Source organism: Aulonocara sp. 'chitande type north' Nkhata Bay, linkage group LG3, assembly GCF_057382095.1.
Source record: "Aulonocara sp. 'chitande type north' Nkhata Bay isolate Kocher_YH1m ecotype deep benthic linkage group LG3, A_spYH_male_GT1.1, whole genome shotgun sequence".
Taxonomy (NCBI): domain Eukaryota; kingdom Metazoa; phylum Chordata; class Actinopteri; order Cichliformes; family Cichlidae; genus Aulonocara; species Aulonocara sp. 'chitande type north' Nkhata Bay.
Window position 1 is genome coordinate 64926339 of NC_141346.1, and position 26197 is coordinate 64952535.

Below are 26197 nucleotides of genomic sequence, written 5' to 3' on the forward strand. Positions count from 1 at the left end.
AAAAGGAGTCAAGGAGGCCAAACAGTTTAAATAAAACAGTTTTATTGAAGTAAGTCAACTAAAAGAGACGGACAAGCCGTTATCACCATAAAACACCAACAAAACACAAACAAAACTCAGGCGTTGGTCAAATAAAGCAAAAAGTCAAAAGGAAAGCGCAGCTCACTGGCTGGAAACCACACTACACAGCTCACTAGCTGGAAACACCACAAGACACACAGCTCACTAGCTGGAAACCACTCTACTGGCACTCTGGCCCAGAGCTCACCCTGCTCTGGGCTTAAATACCTTTAATTGCTGATGGGAGTCAGCTGTACAGGAGGGAAAGGTGGCATCTCAGGTAGGAGGTAGTGGGACACGCCCACACAGGCACCTTCAGGAGGAGAGAGAGGCCCTGCTAGGGCCGTAACAGGCCTCCATAATGATTTCAGCTGTTCTGTACACACACTGTGTGCCCTGTATGGCTCAAAGTCTCTGCAGCCTGTTTTTATCTGCTATCATCAGATCTTCATCATCCTCATTCACATCCCTCATCTTCACTGACTGATGGAGCACAACATGAACCTGTGGAGGCTGAAACACTGTCCTGTCAAACATCTCCCCGTCACCACTCCACTTCTGTCAGCCTTTAAATGAACCCTGCTCAAGTCTGTCACTTCTGTTTGGAGCCAAAAGGAAAAACTGTTGTTCAGTCGCTTGGAAAGACAACATTTCTGAAAGCACTCAAACTTCTTCACCTTATGGGGTGGCTGTAGCTCAGGTGGCAGAGCAGGTCAGCCAATAATCAGAAGGTCGGTGGTTCGATCCCAGGCTGCCTCCTGGCTGCATGCCAAATATCGTTGGGCAAGATACTAACCCCATGTTTGCCTACTGGTGGTGGTCAGAGGGCCCGGTGGCGCCTGTGTCTGGCAGCCTCGCCTCTGTCAGTGCGCCCCAGGGCAGCTTTGGCTACAAGGTAGCTTGCTATCGCCAGTGTGTGAATGGGTGGATGACTGGATATGTAAAGCGCTTTGGGGTCCTATGGACTAGAAAAGCGCTATACAAATGCAGGCCATTTACCATTCACATTTGTCTTCAGACACATCCTGAACATTTAGGAACTAAAGAAAGTTTCAAACATCAATCAAAGACCTGAAATATAGAAAAACTACAACAGCCGCAGTCAGTGAACTCACCTCAGAGTCTCCAGTCGACAGTTTGGACTCTCCAGTCCAGCACACAGAAGCTTCACTGCTATGATATTATTGTGTTATTTTGTAGCTGAATACGATGTTTGTGTGATTATCAGTGAAAGAAGCAGTGAGGATGATGGAGAGAGAGAGAGGACAGAGGGTGAAGTTAGAAACACTAAAAGGATTTTTCATGGATTTCATGGATGATTTGAGTGATTTCCAGCAGGACACATAAACATGTCAGTGGACGTCCTAAAGAACATATTCATTAATATAATAATACACTTTATTCATAAAGCACACTAAAAAACCAAGGGTATACCAAGGTGCTTGACAAGAATAAAATAGGAAAAGGGAGATGGGAGGGAAAAGAGGAAGGACCAGGCACGTATCAATTATAAAAACCTTGACAATCATAAGATATAAAAGTAGTTCACAAGCATAACGGATAAAAACTGTACCAACACACACCAAGTGTTAACTAGGTGGAAAGGCAAGATTAAACAAATAAGTTGATAAATTGATATGAAACGTGTCATTGAACAGGATCAATATCAGTGGAAACATGGTGGAAACAGCTGTGACTGCATGGATGTGACACACTTCAAATCTGTTCTCCACTCTTGGATTTGGGATCCATGGAGCTGCTGCTGAGTCTGCACAATAAAGGAATGGTGTGGAAGGTTGCAGCGTATGGACACAAACACTTTGTGGTTACAATCTGATTTTATTTTCAACATTAAACTACTAACCTACACTGATCAATGATATTAATGATCACATCTGGACTCACCCAGCCTTTCTGCAGTTCCTCACAGCTGGAATCAGTCTCTGTCGTCCCCACTCTGATGTTTTGTACTTCTGCAGGTCCAACTCATCCAGAACCTCCTCTGACATCTGCAGCATGAAGGCCAGAGCTGAGCACTGGATCTCAGAGAGTTCCTTCTTTGACTTCAGGAACTTATGGATCTCCTGAAATAATGAGAGGTGGTTCATCTCCATCAGACAGTGGAAGATGTTTATGCTTCTGTCAGGAGAGATTTCATCACTGTTCATCTCCTTCAGGTTGTTGATGACTCTCTGGATGGTTCCTGGACCGTTCTCTGTCTGACCCAGCAGACCTCCTAAGAGTCTCTGGTTGGACTCCAGACAGAGGCCATGAAGGAAGCGAACAAACAGGTCCAGGTGGCCATTTTCACTCTGGAGGGATTTCTCCATGGCTCTCCTCAGAAATACATCAAGTGATTGGAGATCTTTGTTATCAAAAACACTGGAAATCATCTTGATTAAAGATTTTGATTTTAGAAACATCTTCAGCACCTTTGTCTTCCTGTTGGTGTGACAGTGGAACATGTAGACTGCAGCCAGAAACTCCTGAATGCTCAGATGAACAAAGCAGTAGACTGGTTTCTGGAAGATCACACACTCTCTTTTGAAGATCTCTGTACAAACTCCTGAGTACACCGAGGCCTCTGTCACATCCAGACCACACTGCTCCAGGTCTTCTTGGTAGAACATGATCTTTCCTTTCTCCAGATGTTCAAACGCCAGCCTCCCCAGCTTCAGAAGAACTTCCCTGTCAGCCTCCGTCAGCTCCTGTGGACTCGTCTCACGTCCCTCATGGTACTTGTTCTTCTTCCTCTTTGTCTGAACCAGCAGGAAGTGTGAGTACATGTCAGTCAGGGTCTTCGGCAGCTCTCCTCTCTGCTCTGTAGTCAACATGTGCTCCAGAACTGTAGCAGTGATCCAGCAGAAGACTGGGATACTACACATGATGTGGAGGCTCCTGGATGTCTTCATGTGGGAGATGATTCTGCTGGACAGCTCTTCATCACTGAATCTCCTCCTGAAGTACTCCTCCTTCTGGGCATCAGTGAAGCCTCGTACTTCTGTTAGCCTGTCAACACATGTAGGAGGTGTTAAGATTCAAAAGTTGAGAAAGGGTACAAGAGGTGATCGAAGAATAACCACACCGATCCGGCCGGGTGAAGTCAAACGATGATTTTAATGAACACACGTGTGGGAAGACACTCTGTACGCAGACAGCCAGTAGTCCTCGACTTAATCAAAGCATGAACAGATATTTTATAGCATCAGGGTTTGTTTACTGACGCCCCTTCATGCGTCACCGGTACATTTTATACATAGATCAGATCAACATCATCATGACTTTTCACCTAGAAAATCATCTTCTATTTTCATGGCTAGCCCTTCCTGTCTACCTTTCAGTTCTTGTCTTGTTCCTCTTTCTTGCCGAGACAACAAGGAACGGTTCCTCTTTAACCGAGACACTTTTGCAGTTACAACCAGACATGAGTAATCTCTCCTCTAAATAAATTTAACTCTATGTGTGTGTGTCACGACCTCACATGCTCTTTGTGTCACCTCTTCACCTGTTGCACTTCTGACCTTTTACCAGACCAGAGGCTCACTGAGACTATGTGTATGTCTTCTACTAAATAAATGTTTTAATCAAGAACCTCTACTTAAAAGCTTAATATAAAATGATCTGATATATAAGTGTTTTGTAAGCATGTATTGCAATTCCTTCTATGTTCTAGTTTTCCCTCAGCATGGATCATCTAGACACTCTCACTAGATGAAGCTTAAGACCTTTAAAGAACCTGAACATCAACTCAAATAAGCACAGATATGCAATATGTATAAAATAGTTATAACTGCACCTGGAATACAAAGTTAATTTAATACCTGTGTGCATAAAACCTTAAAGCCTTCTTACAGCTATCTGTTACATTGTTAAAGCCTCGTCTTAGCCTGCTGCTCAAAATAACTTCCTGCTTTCACTTCTGCATACAACTTCCTGTCAGCCTGCAACTCAGTCTTTCTGAAAGAGACACTGTTTAACCCCTGAATGCAATATAAACTCCAGATTATATTATTAATGCAATGGTAATAATGACAATTATTTAACAATAGCAGTAAAATAATTTCCCTTCTCCACAGAGGGATCTGATTGGCTGCTGCGGGTCGGGAAGTTATCCAGACGAGAGCCGAGGGAAGCAGATTCCCCTGGATGAGGTTTGTCAGCAGCTGGCTGACTGATGACTCCTGTGTGACATCAGACAGCAGCTTCCTGTTGGTGAAATCCAATGAAAGTCTGCTTTCATCCAGGCCGTCAAAGATGAACAAAAGCTGAGAGACAGCCAGCTTCTCTGCTGTGACCTTCTGTAATGTTGGATGGAAAACATGGAGCAGCTCCAGAAGACTGTACTGCTCATCTCTGATCAGGTTCAGCTCCCTGAATGAAAGCAGAACCACCACACTGACATGTTGGTTCTCCAAGCCCTCTGCCCAGTCCAGAGTGAACTTCTGCACTGAGAAGGTTTTTCCAACACCAGCCACGCCGTTGGTCAGAACCACTCTGATGGGTCTCTGTTGGTCAGGTAAGGCTTTAAAGATGTCCTGGCACCTGATTGGAGCGTCATGGAGGGCGTCCATCTTGGAAGCTGTCTCCAGCTGCCTCACCTCATGTTGGGTATGAACCTCTTCACTCTGTCCCTCTGTGATGTAGAGCTCAGTGTAGATCCTGTTGAGGAGGGTTCTACTTCCTGTTTCATCACTTCCTTCAGTCACACGTTCACATCTCCTCCTCAGACTGATCTTATGTTCATCTAAAACCTCCTGCAGACCAACATCTGCTGAAAGAAAGAAAAACAATGAGACTAAAGAGAAAGAAAACTCTTCAATGTCTGAACAACACAAGAAGTCCAGTTTTCAGAAATGAGTCCATCAGCAGACAGATGTTCAGTCTTACTTTGTACACAGCTGCTCTGACTGGCTATCTGCAGTCCAGCTCTGCCTCTGGATCTTTCTCCACACTGGGGACAGGAGGAGTCTCCTGATGAAGCAGACTGGTCCCAGTATGAGGAGATGCACTGTCTGCAGAACCAGTGTCCACAGCTGGTAGAGACTGGATCCTTCAGGACGTCCTGACACAAAGCACAGCAGGACAGCTGCTCCTCCTCACAAACACCACTCCTCTTCCTCTCTCTGTGAACACATTTCTTTATCACTAAAACATTTACTGTCAGTGAAAAACATCCAGATGTGACCAAACTGCAGTTTCTCACAGTTCCTTTGATTTCATCAACACTAATGAGCTGCTCTTCCTGTCTGCCTGTCTCATTAAACACTAAGTGATGAATACAAACTCAACACTTCCTGCAGACTTCCTGACTTCACAATAAAAGCTTTCCATCAGAGAGAGACAGTTATGACTTTCACTGTTTTACAGCCGCTGTGTGCAGATTATCTGGGTCAGTTCACTCTGAAGCAGCTTAGAAGTGTCCGTGTAGAGCCGTGGTCTGACACACAGAGACTTCTGATTTTCACTGTTTAAACAAACATGATGAAGATGAGCAGGTTTCTCTTCTAGTATAAACTCTGTGTCTCTCTGGCTGGCTCATGATGGCTTTTCAGGTTTTATGTTTTGCTCTCTCCTGCTAGCGTTTTGCCTGCCTGGGTGGAGCTTGTAATGGCCTCTCGCTCTTGGTCCACACAGTTATGATGATTACACCACCTGTTGCTGATTCACCTGGGCTTACCGGTAACCATTTAACGCTGCGGCATGGAGCAGTTTGTCGCTGGGACATTGACCCTCCTGTGTTCATGATCTCAGCTCCTTGAGAGAAATCTCTCTCTAAATTCACCAGTTGGGTTAACTTTGAGTATACTTTGAGTAAATATTTCCCCGGACCTGGTTACAGACGCTTACCTGTGACTCCCGTGTGTGGCTGTGTGAGTGCAGAGCAGGACAAGAGTGACTGAAGAGGAGTGAGTGTGGACTCCCTTCCCTCTTTTCCCTGGAGCCCTGGACCCCCTCCCCAACTCACTGTACATATATAGAGCACTGTGGTTCACCCCTTTGGCAAATAAACTGTCACCTTTTTGTTTGTCAGAACTCAGTCTGTGCTTGAGTTCCTCTGTTAGCCATGACATTTTGTTGGTTCTCTCTCTTCAGGTCCCTGTAAGTGTTTGATCTAAAACATTATATTTATTCTGCTTTGATTGTTTTGTGTGCTGAGGGACATTGTTGCACGATCCACTTTTTCTTATCACTCAAATATCCTGATACTTTCAGAAAGTTGGAGAGCTCTCCTGGCTTGCTTAGTCTTTGCTCTGTACTGCAGTACTTGCACTGGTTTCACTGGACAAGTCTGCATGTGAATCTACAACTGATCTGACATTGTGGCACAAACACAGTAAACAAACACTACGAGCACCTTGTTTCATGTGCAGTGGCTTTCTTCTCATTCTGTTACTGAACACTGTATGAAAAGCCTCTCACTGCCAGCATCCTTCCAGCCCCACGACAACAAGACCAACTCACATCTTCACAACACCAAGACTTTTTCCCCTTTTCTTTGGAGAAACTGAGAAGCCAATAGGATTGTAGCTCAAACTTGTCCACAGTCCTGCTTCATCACTGCTCACTCCTACCTGTGTTGGTGCTCAGTGGACAGTCATAACCTGCTGCTAGCATGAATGCTAAATGTACTGCTGTGGATGGTCAGCAGAACAAGATGTTGTCAGTTTGACTGTTTGCTGTATTTAAAGTGTTTTTCTCAGTTCATCTGTATTCAAAGTGCATTCGGGGCTTTAGCTGACAGCTCTTTGTGCTAACAAACTAAACTCTCTTAGTTTAAGCCAGCAGACTTTACCAAACACAAAGCCTGATGCTGCCTCCACCAGCTTGTGTGACTGGTGTTTACAGCAATGAAATCTAAATCACACTAATGTGTCCTCCAAGGTGTTTGGTGGGAGCACTGAGTGAAACATAAGAGCTCTGGTAAAATAACAAACAGGGCTGTGAGAGCAACTGAAGTGATAAAAATACTGTTTAAAGATAAAACACACTTTGATGTTCTCTCACCTAACAAAGTCCAAACCCTGTGAACTATTTTAGCTTTAATAACTGTGGATTCAGGTATCTTGAACCCGTTTTTGGACATTTGTAATTAAATATTTTAAAACTCCATCAAAGACTCCTGATGTGGCTGTTTGGAGAAGGAAAAGAGGGACAAAGTGCAGCGTCGAGCTGAGGCTTCATTCACTGCAAACCTACAGTTATGTTTCCTTATTTCTGCTGTTTGCATGTTCACAGCTGAAATAAAGCTGCCTCTTTGACTTCATCCTGTTGTGTTTGGGTCCAATCCTGCCTGCCACACAGCGCTACAGGACAAAGTCTAAGATTTTTTACCTTTTTAATGAATCTTTGGTCATATTTATCCAGGAAAACACAAACATGTAAAGGAGTCATCACAGTTCTCTGACCTGGTTGGTCCAGGTTCAGCACTGAAGTCTGGAGGGTAACGTTTGGACCAGTCACTCCTCACAGACGGACAGCTGGATCCTGCAGACTGTGACCTCTGACCTCTGCAGACACAAACATGTTTTATTCAAATGATCAATTCTGTGATAAAGTGATTGAAGCAGCTGTGATCACACAGACTGCAGATAATGCAGCTGTTTCCTGTCAGTAACAGTCCCCTTAGATTAGAGTTCAGCTTTTTACAGGAAAACAAATGTCCCTGAATGCAACAGTGAGACACAGTCTGCCTGTGTGGCTGTGATAGCTGCCGTTAGGAGCGCTCATGTGTTTGCAGTTAGACGAGGAGATGTTACCATCATGGACACGTTAACAAATCCTGCAGCATCACGTGGCACAAACACTTTGTGTTCCTGTCATCTGCAAGCAACAGGAAGTTCATTAATAAAGGCGGGATGGAGACGTGACTGTGATGGTTCTCCTTCATCCAGCTGTTACACACATCTGGGCTCACACAATGAGCCTTTGTCTAATACAGCAGCTGCTCTCTGAACACTTTTCTGAAGAGTTTAATAGTTTAATTATTTATATAGCACATTTAATTACAACAGGAGCGTTGACCAAAGTGCTGTACAAGAATACAACATACACAATAAAACAACTTAGAGTATTAAAAGCAAACACCAAATATAAATTAACAAACAACTCTCATGCTGTATTAAAAGCCAGTAAATAAAAATGCGTTTTAAGATAAGATTTAAAAAGATTGACAGTGGGAGCCTGTCTGATGTGTAGGGGTAAATTATTCCACAGCTTAGGTGCTACGACTGCAAATGCTCGATCACCTCTATGAACCAGCCTCGACCTTGGTACGGCTAAAAGCAAAAGATCACTTGATCTAAGAGATCTAAGGGGGGTATAAGTCTGCAAGAGGTCAGACAAATACCCGGGAGCCTGTCCATTCAGGGCTTTGTAAGTCAACAATAAAATTTTAAAATTAATTCTGAAGCGGACAGGGAGCCAATGAAGGGAGGCAAGTACCGGGGAAATGTGTTCACATCTTTTAGTACGTGTCAGAAGACGAGCTGCAGCATTCTGGACCAACTGCAGCCTTGCCAGGCAGGTCTGGCTGACTCCAGCATATAAGGAGTTACAATAGTCCAGCTGGGATATAATAAAAGCATGAATCGCTCGTTCAAAGTTTTTAAAAGATAAAAATGATCTCACCTTAGATAAAAGCATCAGTTTGAAGAAAGACCACTGTACAACTGAGCTAATTTGTTTTTCAAAGGTGAAATTGCTGTCAAGTATAACCCCCAAATTTTTGGCATGTGATTTGACAAAAGGCTCAAGACTGTGCAGGTTAAAATTAGAAGTGTTGGGATTGCCGCTTGGTCCAAAAATTATCACTTCGGTTTTGTTCTCATTGAAGTTAAGGAAATTAGAGGCCATCCAGGATTTAACTTCACCGAGACACTGAAGTAAGGGTTCTAGTGAGGCAGGACTGTTTCCCTTCAATTGAAGATAGATCTGAGTATCATCGGCATATGAATGAAAACAAATGTTGTATTTTCTAAAAATTAGACCTAAAGGCAGCATATAAATGGAGAACAATATTGGCCCCAGTATAGATCCCTGGGCAACACCACAAGTAAGGGGAGCTGAGGAAGAGATAAAATCACCAAAGCTCACAGAGAAGGTCCTGTCAGACAGGTATGACCTGAACCACTCTAATGGGGTGCCCTTTACGCCACAATGCTCCAACCATGAGATTAAAATGCTGTGGTCAACAGTATCGAAGGCAGCGGTCAGATCTAAAAGCAGAAGCACAGCTGAGTCACCTGAGTCAGTGGCTAATAAAAGATCATTAAGAACTTTTAAAAGTGCAGTTCCTGTGCTATGAAGAGTTTTAAAACCAGACTGAAACCTCTCAAGAACATTGTGTCCATTTAGAAAAGATTGCAGCTGAACAGAGGAGCTGCACAAAATTTTTGTTTGCTTTCTAGAGCAGCGTATCAAAGTCAAACTACCCACTGCTAGCAGCTGTTTCTATCATAGTTTAGGATCCAGATGTGTGAGCTCTAAATTTACACCCATCCATCCATCCATTCGCTTCCGCTTATCCTTTTCAGGGTCGCGGGGGGCGCTGGAGCCTATCCCAGCTGTCATAGGGCGAAAGGCAGGGTACACCCTGGACAGGTCGCCAGTCTGTCGCAGGGCTAACACATAGGGACAGACAACCATTCACACTCACATTCACACCTAGTGGCAATTTGGATTATCCAATTAACCTATCCCCACAAGCTGCATGTCTTTGGACGGTGGGAGGAAGCCGGAGTACCCGGAGAGAACCCACGCAAACACGGGGAGAACATGCAAACTCCACACAGAAAGACCGGCCTGATGGTGGAGAGACTTTAAAATCAATGGGGGAAGTTCTAGACCGGCAACTCTTGAAGGACACAGAGCTGGAATCTGAATCAGAGTCTGAATCAGGTTCAGGTCCAGGCTGGTTCCTGTGAATAATGATGGAGCAGTGATGTGAGTGCTGAGCTGTGACATGGAGAAGAGTCATGGACAGTTAGAGATGGTCATCTCACCTCTGAGCTTTGGTCTGGCTCTCATGTTCCCCACACAGAGTGCTTTTAGAGGGAGGGACTCCCTCCTCTCCGTCCTCACACTGATCCATGCTGCTCAATTCACATCAGCTCACACACACTTTCTACCTTCACCTGCAGAGGAAACACAAATCATTCATGTGCACATCAACTGAAATCCTTCTTTCCATCATGTGTGCTGTCCAAATATCAGCTGCTTCTTTCCTGCTTCATCTCAGTGTCAGCTGAATGCAGTCAGACAGCAGTGTGAGGCAGACGAAGCTGCCATCAGCTGCTCTACTATCAGTCCAATCGATGGAGCCACGAAGCACACACGATGCATTCACTGACACACACTGATTTACTGTGACTAGAAGTTTCAGTCAGTTCAACAGGTGTGAACAACATTCTAAACGAATACGTCAAGCTTGGATTGCAGAGGTCAGACGAGTGGATATCGAGTTCTCTGCCATCCCCAATTTTTTGTTGGTTTGCTCGCAGCATTTTCTTTCTGGTGAGTTCTAAATAAATTCATATCTCTCTTAATAGGCTTTTAGTGTTATTTTGAATGAAGATAATTAGATAAAGCATCCTAATGTGTGATGCTGCAGAACCACGTCATGTTGACGGAGAGGCTTTTTATTTGGCATTATTGCACTCAAACCAGCATATGAAATGGATGTAACACATCCAGACTGGGCTCCAACGCTGCACATGGGGTACGACGACATACCTGTGTCAAACTTGGACCGGCGCACAACACTGCTTGATAAGATTGTTAAGGTGTGCTGTGTTTCGGTGAATATGTGCCCCAGTGTGGTTGTCAAACCAGGGCCAAATGAAACTTGCTCTTGTTGAATATTCATAAAACTGTTGTGTTGCATGTACAGTTCATTGTAAATAATTGTACTTTCTGTAAAGTGATTTCAATAAAACAGAAAAGTATGTTAATTTTTTTTTATTCAAGATCTGTTCACATGTACTTAGCAAGTACATACACGTGAAATGCAAACTATTTACATGGCAACGCACAGCTTGCATCAATCGTGAATCGTTCATCTAGAGCAATTTTTGGGGCAGCTGCTGAGGAGAAGTCAATGTTATGTGCAACCTCAAGCTGTATCTTGGTCATATGGTCAACGTACTCACAATGTGGAGGCTTAAAAACGGCCAAATCTTGTACCCAACCGTTTGTGAATTAGATGTGCGCCTCCAGGAATTCATAATTCCGAAAATGATTCGCCGTGTATGCGCTGACTCCACAGACAAGGTACGCGAAAATATCGGGATAGGACAACGGCGGTAGGCTGTGTGGGTTTCCGCTCCGCTGCCTTATTTCATACGGGTCCACATTACCGATGCCCGATATTTTGTCCAAGTACCGTCTTTTGGCGTCTTGGCGCAATCGGTTGCGATACAGCCCTTTGTCTTTTGCGCTGATTTTAAGCATGGTTCTGACAGTCCTGCTTCCAACACAGTGTGTTTGTTTTGATTTGTGGCCTTCTGACATGGTGCAGCAATCCCACAATGCACTGCGGTGTGATGTCAACTCCAAAGCCCTATACGGCAGACGGCAGAAGTGGAGCGGCCAAAGAGTAAACCTTCAAAAGTAAGTACTAAATATTATGTCACTTATTTATGTGCAAATGTTTAATAATGAAGAACATTAAAACATTACTGTTGGCCACATGTCGGCAAAGTTATGTGACATTAGTGATGTTTGTACTTTCAGCGTTTACTTGGTTTTAAAGCCTCTACTTCAAAATATATATATGTATAGTCGACCTTAATCTTACAGAGAATGTGATGATTTTGTGGATAATTAAAGTCAGTCATATATCCACTGTTAAGGTTCAAAATATTGGGGATGGAGACAAGAGAAAAAACCACAATAACAACACTGGTCCGGCCGGGTTGAGTCAAACGATGATTTAATGATCACACACGTGGGAGATGGACACTGATGCAGACAGCCTCAAAATCTCAAAATGGTGGAGCATTGCTCAAACTTTTATAGCCTCTGGTGCCTCCACCTTATCATAAAAAGCCTAAACATTCACATGCTCTCTCTCACACAGCGCCTGAGCTACGACCTTGGCTCCCTGTTTATCTGCTCCTGCTGAAATGGGGCAGAAAACTCCAGCACACTCTGTTCTCTTCTACTCAGACAAATTAGACAATAACCTTCTGCGAACAGTATTTCTTATAACTCAGCAATATAATGCATCATAAAACAATATCATTCATTCACAACAAGTCAGCAATTTAATGTAATGCAAATCAGTTTAACTAATGCAATAGTTATCAGCTTCTTCTAATTCAGGAGAATAATGCAAACTAAAACTACATAATAATTCACAATCTTTAATTAGGGGTATAACATGGCATAAAATAATATCATAATTTTACAATTCCCCCTGATGAGGTCATTAGAATAATGACCTCACAAACACCCTGTAGCCCAGTGTGGCCGGGTTCATCTCTTCTCACTCCTGAGGTCCTTTGTCCCCCTGACGGGCAAACCATATGTAAGATGACCTCTGTGTTTGCGCAAGTCAGGTGCAAGAAAAACTAGGATTCCAACAGTAGCAGGTCCAGATGACACTCCCCTGTTCTCCCACAGCTTTATTTGGTGTTCCCTTATACCATTCAGACGTAGACTAGAACCTCTGTCCGAAGAGCTCTTAACCTTTATTTTATTGCTGCAGCTACCAGTGTCGTCCAGTTGGGTGATCCTCTGCTCTTAATTCTTCAACCTTAGGGGTTAGACAACCCTTCAGTCGTAACACAGATCAGGGGATTATTCTGCCCCGATTTCAAACAACGATCTGTGTATTCTCCAGAAAAAGGAACAGGAAGGTGTCCCCTTTTTGCCCAAAAGCCTCTCGAACTTCGTTGGTCTGGTGTTCCCGGATTTCCGCCAACCCCTTCATGGTTATTGCTGTGTTTATGGGATCCATCCTTTTGTGGTGACTAGCTGGAGCCCAAACGCCATGACCCTTGGACCCAGTTGATGTCTCGGCAGTCACTGTGTCTGACTCTGCTACGGAGGATCCTCGCATCTCTGTGACCTCGTCTGGTGTCTGTTCCTTTCTCTGTAAGAGACAGAAAACCAAAACACCTCTCTTCCTAACCCTAATAATCTAATGTTGTTATCTACTGACCTTCTAGTGATTCAGAATTGGTCTAAACATTCAGAATGTCCCAGGGACTTATTCTAATCATATCTTATGTGTGTGTAAGCATGTTTGCATTTAGCCCTCCGCACTCAAGGCATTTCCTACACTTTATCAGTCCGGACAGTCACGCCGAACGAAGCTTCTGACCTTCAAAAGGCCGAGTGCCAACTCGTTATAAGCACATTTGCAAGGTGTGTCTGAAAATTATTGAAACCCCTCTTTTTAACAAAAGACAAAAAATTAACAAATCTTCTAAGCGCTATTCAGTTCATTTCAATGAGTAATGATTAAACATGAAAGTGATAGTTTATGCTTTTTCACTGATTCTCTAAAAGGTCCATCTTCTCGGACCGCTATTAGCTTAAGCTTTACCATTCCTAAATTATTAAAGACACAAATGAAGTTATAAATTGTTCAAATAATCCTTGTTTGATGTTAAAGCTCAACCTTCCCCCCCTTTTTTGACACATTCCAATGTGTCAAATCAACGGAGCTAGAACATTCAAAAAAAAGTTAGGCAGCTACAAAGTTTCCCAGACTCTTAAGGTGATCCGCGTGCAACGTTCTGACTCAGGTATTTAATATTTTAATAAATCTCGTTTAATTAACTGCCACTATTTAAACTAACCTTAAAGACATAATTGAAGAAAAGATCACAAAGAATAACATGATATCAATGTTATGTAAGCGCGTGCGGCCCTCCATGCTCGAAGCCTTTCCCCTCAATAGATCAGTCAGACATTCGCGCTGACTGTAGCTTTTAACCCTTATTAACTTGAGCACAACTCTACAATGAGCAACAAGTTGCAATATGTATAAAAATGATCATGGTTACACCTGCAATGAAAAATTATATCATTATCCTAACACCTGTAAATGGAAGATTCATCAGAAGTTATAACAATCACAGGAACACAGATGTTAGTATAAGGTCAAAAGCTTCAATAAATGATCATCGATGCAATGCTTGTTGCATGATTCTCATACAATAATAATGCTGACATTGAAAATAACAGTATAACACCCCCTTTTGTCCCGTTTCACTTGACACCTAAACGTTTATAAATGCCTCTCTAATTCTTGATTTTATTTCCCCCTTTTCTCCCCTTACTGACCACAGCAGGGGGATCTTAGTTTTGAATCAGCCATGAATCCAGCTCACCTGATTCATCAGTGAGCTCCACCATCACTGGCGTCTGACAGGGTGGCGCTGCATACTCTTCCTTTAATATCACTATTTTCAACCTGTTAATGAGAGTGTTTAAACCTGAAGTCGACTACGTCCACAACAAGTCAATACAGCTGTAAATGTGGCCAATTATCAATCTATTACCAATCAATAACAACAGGTAACTTCTATTTTATGCATGCTTTTAATCAACCACTCACCCAGAGGATCTCCAATCCCAGGAAATGCCTTCTCCTCCTTTAATGAGTCTGTCCTCCTTCCATGCCCTGGTAACTGGTCCATCCAGAGCCATATGATCTCAAATATACATACGACAAGCCAAACCACACCTTGGTCACACCAACCCCTTTCCACCCCCAAGATGTCCAATGCCATCCTAGTATGGACTGTCAAACGTGGCTTTAACGCTGACTGTTCTGACAATCCATTTTATAACGTTCCTGGTCAGATTTGCCAATCTCTGCACCAGAGTTTTAAACGTTTCGCCATTTTCATTAGGTTTTATCTTTTATTTAGTTTCGACTCCAGATTTTCAATTTTTTGCCAGTTGTAATTAGTTTTTACCAATTCTTTGCTAGTTTAGTCTAGTTTTTATTTTCTGAAAATCCTTAGTTTCAATTTAGTTTTATTTGTGTTTTGCAAAAGTTAAGTGTAACAAACTCTCAGTTCCATCATATCAATCATGCTCTTCTGCTTATCCTTGGATGTTGAGACTAATAGCTATTAATTCTTGCCGCACCGAGTGTTCCTAATTTTGGTTGAAGTCAATTGATAACCTTTTCCATGCGATTGTTTCACACCTTTATTTAGATGTCCCAGTCCTGTTATCTCGGGATACATCACGCTGCCTTATCTGGGGTTAGCTGTTTTCTTGGGATGCGAGTTAAGTGGGTGAGCTCTAAAAAGAGGGGGAGTGTGCTCCCCCTGATGAGGTCTTCTAGGTAAGCTAGGTTAACCTTCTTGTGTGAGCTTTTCAAGTGCACTTTTAAGGTTTGTGGGATTTTTTGTTTTATAAATGTCCCTCAAGACCCCCTGATGACCCAGTAATTCATTTTTGCGCACTGTAGTACACATTTAGTTTTTTGCTTGTAGCTCTCATACTCTACTTGCCACTCCTCTAAGTCCTGATGTTTCTTAGAGAGGACAACAGAACCTTTAAAATTATATCCCATGTGTGGGGGTGTGGCCTTGCCAATTGTTTTTCCCACCTTTTCAAAATGGCTGGCGTGCCCACAAGCACATTTTATGGAAGAAAGAAAGGTAAGCTTGATATTTACAATTAAAATGTTTTGTTAAACTCAGATTTTTATTTTATTCAAAAAATAAACATCTAGTAAATAATTTCAGGGGTCTTTAAGAATTAGGCTCATTTACTTTCACAGGGAACATGACTAATTTATTAATGTGTGCTCTACACATTGGGACTTTATATTTATATTTATTTCACTTTTTCCTAATACCCAACTTTTGACAAAGGCGGAGAGAATTCTTAACACAATTATTAAGGGAGATTCAAACATAGATTTTTCAAAATATGAGAGGGTCAGGACCCACTAAAAGCCACAGAGAAGATTATCGAGATGCAGTGGCAGATGTAATAGAGAAAGACACAGGGCCACCTGAAATCTGTCGTCCTATCTGGTGCAAAACCAACATGTAATAGAATCTGGAATTTTGATTTTGAGTTAAAAATAAAATATGGGTAAAATGCAGAAATGTTTTCCAGTAAAGTAAAAAATAAGAGTCGCAATTATAGTTGAATCCATAACACCTAATTGTTTCTACGAGATCACGTCATTGCTGAGAGTTATCAGTGATCTCAATGTGTGAAAAGAACTCACAGTATCTGGGGTTTAAGCTCCTCTTAGCTGAGAAACCTGGGACAAACATGTGAACAAGACCTGAATAATACCAGTAATGAAGACTTCTCTCCAAAGATCAATAAAAGGAAGCCCCAATCTGATGAGAATCTAGCAAAATATGGTTCACTCCACTTGCCTGAAATGGTTAGCAGTCCAAGGCATTTCAGTTGTAGAATGATTGGGTACAACAATGAAACAGATGTGAGATGAGGGAAGTGCCAAATGTTCCTTTGTGTCTCCAAATAAAATCAGTACTTCCTCAGATATCCTAAATAAATTGACTTTTGTGAAATAGAAAGTTCAGTGCCATCACTTATTCCTAAACCAATAGTTTACAGCTAGTGAAGTGTCAGTGACTTCTGGGTTGGTCCCTGATCTTCATCTTATGAGATTGTTATTTTAATAACACTTGATTCATTTAAAAGAAAAAAGAAAAAAAAAGAAAAAAGAAAAAACGAAAATATTTTCTCCCTGTTTTTTCTTATTCTCTGGGTCTCAGGAGGACATTACGTCCCTCTCCACTACAAGACTCTTGTTATGTCTACAAAACAGTCATATTAAAATCATCCTCAATTCTATTCTGGCGCTGTCTCCCGACTTTTCCTGACCTGATTCTGCGCGTGAACGGAGCAGCAACACAGACGACTCGACTAACGTACTACCTTAATTTCACTACAGCAGGGCACGCACACATCAATGCAACCAAACACATTTTGCTATAAATCCAGTTAATTTTAGTTAGTTTTGTGAACATTCAGTACAGTTTTAGTTAGTATTCCTTTTTGTTTTGATTTTATTACCGTTAACGCAAATTCTTTCCACTTCTACTTTTCGTTGTTTCATTTGTTGTCTTTAATAATAATAATAATCTCCTCTGCACCCTTGAATAAACACCATTAACATGATCAACCTTTTGCTGCTTGTTTTTTCACCATCTTATTGAATCAAATACTTCATGCTTATGTGGTTTACGACATTATATTTATCTAAATCTCCACTTTGTGTCTAAATGTTTGAAGAATTTTTGAGGGTCAAATTTTGAGAATTTGACCATAGTGAAAGTTATGGCGTTATCACCCCCTTTGGGGATTACCTTTTTCCAGTTTTGATGATATTCCTCCCCGTTCTTTATTTTATTTTTTTGCAAGTACCCCTCTTCGGTGGCGAGAAACTGTTGGTGTGATCAAGCGGGTGCTGTAAAAACAAAAGCTCAGGACAGAACAGTCACCAGTCATGTACTTCATTCAAAATTAACAAATATCAAGCTTCATATTGATCCTCTGAGTGTAATGGTACATTTTAATTTGCAATTCTTAAAAACAATATTTTCTTTATTTTACTCTTGTTCTTGTGCAACACCACCCCTCAGCACATGCCCCTGTTATTTTATCTTACTTTTAAATTGTTGACTACTTCAAGAGAGCGCCCAAAAGACGGGGACCAGTGTTTATCATTACATATCTCCATTTTGAGTGTGGCTGTCTATCATTCCCCTCTTATTCATAGACCTCGGTGGAGGGTTTTTTGTTTGTTTGTTTGTTTTTCTAAAATTAATTGACTCTCTATAGTGACCCACTATGGTTAATAATAACATGCTCAGTCATGAGTGGGATCAAACCTTTTCTTCACTTTAGCATTTAATATTCCCAACAATATAATGTAATACCTTAATTAAAACACAGCTACTAAAACACAATTTCCTTAATGCAAACATCAGTAGCTCAAAATTAGCAACCAAAGGGTTCAGTCTGCAGTTCACACTGCTGTGAAGCTACAGCTCTTTAGTCTCTGTCATTCTTCTGTTCTTGCAGACAAAACAAAGCAAAACAAAACATCCACCCTTCTTTTACAGGCTGGGTGAATTGTCTGTGAACATTTAATAATCCTAAAGTCAGCACCGTTTTTTGTCTCAGTATCAAGTCAGTTAAACTTTTAGTCGTCAGTCCATGACTTTTAGTCATCAGTCATATGCATACATCCACACACATTCATACCAAAAGTTGCTGATAATGGAGTCTCACGCGCAGCCTATTCGAGGCTCCATCACCAGCAAGATGACGTCATCATTTTAAAGGAAACAGCTCCTTGTTTGTTTTTCCTTCTTTGGACTGGATTGACTCGCTGCAATCCTTTTAGGCTTCAGGATCAGTGTCCCATATAAGTGAATTTTCTCCCAAGCTCATTATAATCATGGAGAAAAAATACTTTGCGACTGTTTTCAATAAGAATATTTTATAGCGCTTTAAAGTTCAATCTCTCAGGCCTGGATTAAAGAGCTGATTTGTTAAATCAGGAACTCACAAAATACCAAAATATCACCACCGGTGGATCACACCTCTCAGATGTTCTTATCTCAGTGCACTGTAACGAAAGCAAACACAGACGTAACCAATTAAACACTCATATAATAACAGATACTGGGGCCCATTGCAAACATGTCCAAAGTTCAAACCATCTTTCTCTCTCTTAGAGAAAGAAAACAATCCAAACCTCACTGATAGAATCAACCTAGTGTCAAACAAAACCCAAAGATCAACCAAAACTCCTTTTTGCACCAACAAAACATGTTGGATTTACTTGACTCAATAGTGGACACTAGTTACACACCAACTCTTTACTTTGGCAAAAACGTAAACAACTAAGTTGAATCAACACAACCTTTTCATAATCTCTTCGAAATAAAACTCACACCATTCATTCATCATTTTCGCTCTGTACCACTGCTCCTTGTTAGACTGTGTGAAGCACAGTAAACAATTCAGTGGAGGCTTTGAGCCATAAACAGACATCACGCACAGACATTGTTTTCATTATCAAAGTGCTTCAGACCATGTCCTCTAAATCTACACAAATGCCCTCTGCGTGGCATGAAATACATTTAAGCAATAAATAATCAATCAGTTCTTGCTGTTGTAACCAACTCCGTATTTGGATGTTTGTGTGCAGCATTTGTTAGTAAAGCATTCTTCATTGCATCAGCGTGTGTGTGTGTGGATCACTTCTCAGTTCATTGAATCAACATTTTAATTTGTGTGTGTGTGTGTGTCATTTCTCCCTCAATCAACGAGTGCATATGTTCATATGTATGTTTCTTTTCACTCTGAGTCGGTGCATGTAGATGTGTGTGTTTGTGTGGGTGTTTGTGTTCATCACTTTCCTGTTGTAGTGTTCTGGGTAAACCACGGCCTGAAGCGTGCCCTGGGTCCTGCCCTCCTCCTTTTCAGTCTGTTTGCATCCATTGGTGCTGCTGCTCAGAGTTCTGTCCATACTGGTTCTGGCCCCAATTGAGGCAGTCCTTTTCTCCAGTGTCCAGCATCTTCTCCTTTTTTCGCTCCTCCTTAACTTGACCCTTTTGCTTCGGTCTTCCTTCGGGGTTTTGATACGCAGCTCAATTGTCTGGATGTCCGTTTGTTGCTTGCAGAAGTGCGACTGCTGTCCGTTTGTTTGCAGGTGGAACGGCTGACATCCAGAAGGTGTATAGGAGAGTCTGCAGCTTCCACCTCCCCAGTGGAAGACCTCAATCTTTGTTCTGTTAGTTTAACACAGGCCTCAAGGCTCTCTGGGATCCCTGCTTGCACTTTCAAGCCCACGGCTCAGGTCGTAGTCGTGGTCCCATTTCAGGGGAATGGAGTCCATGGTTGTTTGGGTGTCTCGGCCCGAGCGTTCAGTCCAGAGCTGGGCAGCCCAGGACGCTGAGCGATCGGAGGACGGCAGAGGCGACAGGAAGCCATCCCCCTAACGTTCGCTCCATAGCAGACCGGACAAATCACACTGCTCATCTAGCTCCAGGATGCTCCGGCCTGATTTCAAGTCCGGTGTCTTGGACTCCAAGCCTGATGGGTTCGATTTTCAGCTAGCTCCTCCTGGGCCATGCTCAGTTTCTGCTCTGATGCCTCGAGGTCTTATTGAGGGCAGAAACCTCAGAGTCTTTTCCGTAGAAATCAGATTTAAGTCCATTGATGTTTTCCTTGCTTTGCTCCACGGCCTTTTGCGGCTCTGCTGTTCGGCTCTTCTCAGAGGTCAGCTCCTGGCCGAGCCCCGACACCTGTGCCTTCAGCTTATTTTCTCCTGGTGTTTTGTCCATTCTGAGGTGCCTCCTGACCTCAGTTACTCCTCCTGTCTCTGGCACGCCCTTTTTGCTGCCCGATGGTCATTGTTGGTCCGTCACTGTCCTGCACAGTTTTAATGCAGAGTGGTTAAGGTCAGCATGGTTTTGCTCGGCCTCACTTTTCATCTGGGCTTAATGGGCGTCTCGTCACAGCTCTGTCAGCTGAAGCTGTCTTTTTCCATATGGCAAGAGTGTGAAGAGTGTGTGAGAGGGGTGTGTCCGATCAGGCACAATGCTGGTGGCTTTGCGAGTGCCTCGTTTTCCAAATCCAGATGTTTATTTGTCACGTACACAGCAACAGAGAGAACAGTCTGTTGTTGGGATGGCTGAGGTCCTTCACGATCTTCCTGGTCTTGGTCCAGCACCGCCTGCTGTAGATTGAGTGCAGGTCAGGGTGCTCGGAGCGGATGGTGCGCTCAGCTGATTGCACAACCCTCTGTAGAGCTTGTCTGTCCGGCATGGTGCTGTTCCCGAACCAGACAGTGATATAGCTGCTCAGGATGCTCTCAATAATTCCTTTATATAAGGTGGTCAGAATCGGTGGTGGGAGCCGGGCCTTTCTCAGTCTTCTCAAAAAGAAAAGACGCTGACGGAAATCTCCCCGTGTAGTGAAACGGGCCTTGGATTACCGCTCTCCGTCTCTGCTGCATGAGATCATTTTCCTGCAGCACTGTTGACATTTTCAAGTTGTTGTGGGTCCAGCTGCTTTAGCATTTGGTCAGAGTCACATCGAAGATGGTAAAGGAGAGAGCAACGATGGTAGAGGGGAGAGCAGGAGTCCAGGGTCAGCCTCGGCTTTTCCGGGCCGACAAAGCAGCCTGTAATCAAGCATAAAGAGAAAAAACAAAACAAAACAAAAACAAAAACAAACGAACAGGAAAATCATGTTGTATTGGCTGTGTTACTCAGAGAGGGGAAAAACAACGGGACCAGGCCCTGTGTCAGCCTTCTCTCCCCCTTTTTTTGTTTTTTCTCACCATATAATCCTCTCATAACCCACCAAGCTGACAGGACAACACAGGTACATGTTAAAATTCTTAAGATCATGTTTAAAGCACAAAAATGGAATTTTCTTTCATTCAGTAATCACTTGTATTAATCAATCAGAAGAAAACATGTCACAATTTGACTTTTATTAACCACTAAATTTGTCGTGTTATCACTGGTTGTGATTTTTTTTTTTTTTTTTTTGAAGTTAAGTTGTTGTCCTGCAACCCAGAGGGTTTATTTGTTAGTAGTGGATAAACTTTATTGTGTAACGGCGGGTGTATGTTAAGCTTCACTGCTTTAAACTTGCTGGAAAATCTTCACGTGTTCATGGGTGTAAGCTGTTTCTTCATTGCGTGTGTGTGTGTTTGTAGGTGGGCTAATTTAACGTTTTTTCTCAAACGAGGCATTTCTCTAGCACGTGCCTCTCTCTCACATTTCTCTGCTTGTGTGTGTTTTTATTTCACCTTTTTGTTGTGATGCTCCAGGCGCCTTCCCAACCTCCACAAGTCTGTTGGCCGCAATTTTATGTGTAAAACTTCTCTTAATTTCTCCTTTAATTCTCTGCTAGCTGCTGTCTTTTCCACAGCTGCTGATTCTTGCTGAGTTTGGTTTCCATTACTATAATTTTGCTTCGGCAGCCGTGCTTGTGGGGGCAGTTGGTCCAGCCCCATAGCCACCTGTATCAACACACTGAGAGATTTATTTAATATCATTTTCATCACTGTTAAATAGACTAGCAGGCAAGACGCCCACCTTTGCACTGCAGACTACATGCCAGTCTCCCAACACACTCCTCTCTGAGTTTCCGCTTTAAACTCCAACATCATTCACACCCTAGTCATTCAACACCTTATTTGTAGTATCATAATCAGCAAAATCAGCGTTTTACTTACAGGCATGTATCATTGTTTGCAAATCAAAATTATAAAACTCAAAAACACGCTAAACAGGAAGCAAAGTCCTCTGTGCGCGTCACAGCTCATTTGCATGTTCACACACCGTCTAAAAATAGCTCGCAGCGCTGCAGTGCGCTGTCGTCACACACAGGGTCACACAAAGCTCAGACAAAACTCTATTATTTTATATTACAAAGACGTCTTATATTTACAATCACTGACAGGCCTGACAGATTCAGCACCTAACAAATTTCGACAAATTTAGAATAACGGGTCTCACCGAAGAAAGTCTCACTTTTTTGTAATCAATCAAACAGTATCTGTTACTTCTGGGAACAGTTTCTGACCTAACTTCTAAATCCCTAACTCAATTTAACTTTGTCCAAACAAGCACATGACACCATTTAAAACGGTGAGGAGATTCTAACTCCTAGCTTATTTCAGGATGCCCTGTACCCCACAGTTAAGCCAAACTGAACTAACCCTGTTCGCCGACAGGTCAAGACCACGCGTCCACGGCCAGGAGGGGGCGTAACCCCCGGGCTATGTGCTTCTTAGCAGACTTCTGGGCTGCCGTCCTATAATAATTTTCACCTAACCGATTTTGAGAAATTTTACCATAACGGGTCTCACCGAAGAAAGATAACTTTTTTACGACCAATTAAACAGTCTCTGTTACTTCTGGGAACAGTTTCTGACCTAATTTGTAAAACTATTAACCAGTCTCTGTTACTTCTGGGAACAGTTTCTGTCCTAATTTCCCTACCAAACTACCTGAGCCTTCAGCTCAATATCCAGGGACTCAAACCCAACATTCTCTGTTACTTCTGGGAACAGTTTCATATTTCTTCAACTTCATTAAATACTCTTAAGCAACTTTAACTGCATAACACACGGTGATTCTCATCAAAATCAAAACAGACACTCTACCAGTAATTTCAGTGAGTAGACTTTAATTTAGTCATATCCAATTTGGCACATTTTGGAAATAATTCAACAGGTAGTGCCTTACCTTTAGATAAGCCGGCTTTTGTCCACTCACATCAGACCACTGGCTCGTGCCTGTCCGTTCGACAACCTCGGACCGTCCAAACTTTTAAATTCCACCCCAATACCACAGGACGAGCCCCCAAGCTGTTAAGGTTCAAAATATTGGGGATGGAGACAAGAGAAAAAACCACAATAACAACACTGGTCCGGCCGGGTTGAGTCAAACGATGATTTAATGATCACACACGTGGGAGATGGACACTGATGCAGACAGCCTCAAAATCTCAAAATGGTGGAGCATTGCTCAAACTTTTATAGCCTCTGGTGCCTCCACCTTATCATAAAAAGCCTAAACATTCACATGCTCTCTCTCACACAGCGCCTGAGCTACGACCTTGGCTCCCTGTTTATCTGCTCCTGCTGAAATGGGGCAGAAAACTCCAGCACACTCTGTTCTCTTCTACTCAGACAAATTAGACAATAACCTTCTGCGAACAGTATTTCTTATAACTCAGCAATATAATGCATCATAAAACAATATCATTCATTCACAACAAGTCAGCAATTTAATGTAATGCAAATCAGTTTAACTAATGCAATAGTTATCAGCTTCTTCTAATTCAGGAGAATAATGCAAACTAAAACTACATAATAATTCACAATCTTTAATTAGGGGTATAACATGGCATAAAATAATATCATAATTTTACACCACAAACACAACAAGCTGAAAGTCAGTGATGCTGCTCGGTTTGCAGTCCTGAATATCACGGCACAAGCAGGATTCACTGCACTGTTAATGTTAGCTGTGTTATATTGCTGCCTCTGTTCGGTGGTGTCGAGCCAAACGGACTTTAACGTGTGTTTGAACGAGCTGACGGTTCACTCGTTAAGCTGAAAGAAAGACGCTTTAATCACAGCAGTCACACATGTGTCCACTGCACCATCTGGAACTCTTCTTGTTTACACTCGTAATAACACAAACACTAAATCCTGCTTCTCTGGTGCTGTTGTGTAGCAGTGTCTACACCTGAGACTGTCACCTGTCTGTCTGGCCTGCACTCTCTCTCTGTTTCTTTCTCTCTGATTGTGGAATAAAAGTATGAACATGTGTTTATAAGTTACACTTGTGTTTGAATCCTGCAGCTTATCACACATTTGATTTCCATGTGTGACAACTGCAAGTGTCCAGAGTGAGGACAGACTGAGGGACCCACTGCTGAACATCATCTGTGAGGCTTTGCAGCCCTGATGATCCACCAGGACAAACTCAGCAGTGTGTGAGGAAGAGGAGGAGGAAGATCCAGCAGCAGCTGACAGATGGAGAGAATAGACAGACTGTTCCCTGTTTGTGAAGGACTGCTAGGAAAGTTTAACATAACTGTCTGTCCTGAATCAGTCTTATTAGGTAATGTTCAAATAATGTTATCATCCCAGTGTTTTCAGTGTGGGAGAAAGTACTCAGGGCCTTCAAGTTACACACTATGAAAGGCAGCAACAAGTTTAATGTTCAGAAACCTAAAGTATGTATCAGCAGCAGAATGGAGCTAAAATAAATGTTTGTTTCAGTTCTATAAAGCTTTGAGTATTTTGGATCAGTAGCACTGCTGTGTTTGTTGCATCATATTGCTGTAACTGTTTATATGCTTTATATAGTCTGAGGTAAGTTGATCTATAGTGTTACATCATATTCTATAAGGATGTTATGTGTTTGTAGACTTTCTGCCCAGTTTGACCCATTTAGCAGAAGTCAGCCTGTTTAAGGCTCTGATATCTATTCTGTGTGACTTACAGCAGTTATGACATGGTCTGATTTTCTCACCCAATAAAGGAATATTTCATATATCAGTCTACTCTTCATTCTATCAGACGCAGTTACCACAGCTCGCACATTTGCTTTTTACACATATATGTAAGCATTGAGCCAAATTTAGTAATGCCAACATATTAAAAGAACAATATTTGTCTCATATATAATACATCTATAGATACACTGTCAAAGATACTTGTCTTTGATTGAAGATTTAAGGTGATAGGAAATAAAAATAACTGCAACTTGAATCTTTGACACAGAGTTCAAGCTCACTGCTGTAATATATATATCATAATAATCTGACAATACTATAATATTGGCCATATTATATTTACATTACCACAGTGAGATGACTTTAGTCTCATGAACAACATGAGCTAATTGTTATTTACTAACTAATCTTAAACGACTGTTCAGTACAGAAATGAAGCCCAACAATCATGTTTTACAGTCCTGTGGTCTCAGCCTCAGATACTCAACTAATCAAAGTGATATCATGACAAAAATGGCTGAGCAACAAAACATTTTTCTTCTTCATTTCTGTCAAACAAAGCTGTATGAAACGTTTCTCGCTGTTAGTATCATGGTTGCTTGGCAACCTGAGCAGCGCGACGAAGGCTAGACCGTCCCATTTCACAAACCTCTCACTTCCGCACTTCTCGTAATTATAGTACGCACCGTACGTAGTACGCGTAGTGCGCGTACTTCAAGCGTGCACTCTCTTAATTGGGACACAGTACAAACTACAAGTACACAAAACAGGAACGTAGCTCAGAGTGGCGGACACACTCGGCCTCGTTGGTCCAGCTGTGAGTCCGTTACCGTGAACTATGGAGCGGCAGATTTGTGCTGTTTGTGCTGGAACTAAGCTGCACACAGCTGATGTTAGCCAGGAAACATTACACACTGACTTTAATGGAGAGACCGGAAATACAAACACACACAGTTTGTTGTGTGAAGAAATCAAACATGAGCTGAACAAACAGTAAAGTTCCTAAAGACAAACTGTTAAAGGAGGAAACAAAGTAAACTTACACTTTCTTCACACACCAACAACAAGCTCCACTCCACACCTGCACTCTAAACACGGACACACAGGTGAGCTGCTTCCT

At 42.2% G+C, this 26197-nt stretch overlaps 1 protein-coding gene across 1 annotated transcript; it reads right to left on the bottom strand.

The window, feature by feature from the left end:
* Window positions 1-2810: 2810 nt before the first annotated feature.
* On the bottom strand, window positions 2811-26197 carry LOC147336593 (NACHT, LRR and PYD domains-containing protein 12-like). The gene is made up of 5 exons (XM_086285471.1): window positions 26121-26197; window positions 10062-10193; window positions 7467-7568; window positions 4948-5183; window positions 2811-4831 (listed from the first exon to the last, which is right to left on the bottom strand). The coding sequence occupies exons 2-5, from the start codon at window positions 10148-10150 to the stop codon at window positions 3930-3932; spliced, it is 1329 nt and encodes a 442-aa protein (XP_086141597.1). The 5' UTR covers window positions 10151-10193; window positions 26121-26197; the 3' UTR covers window positions 2811-3929.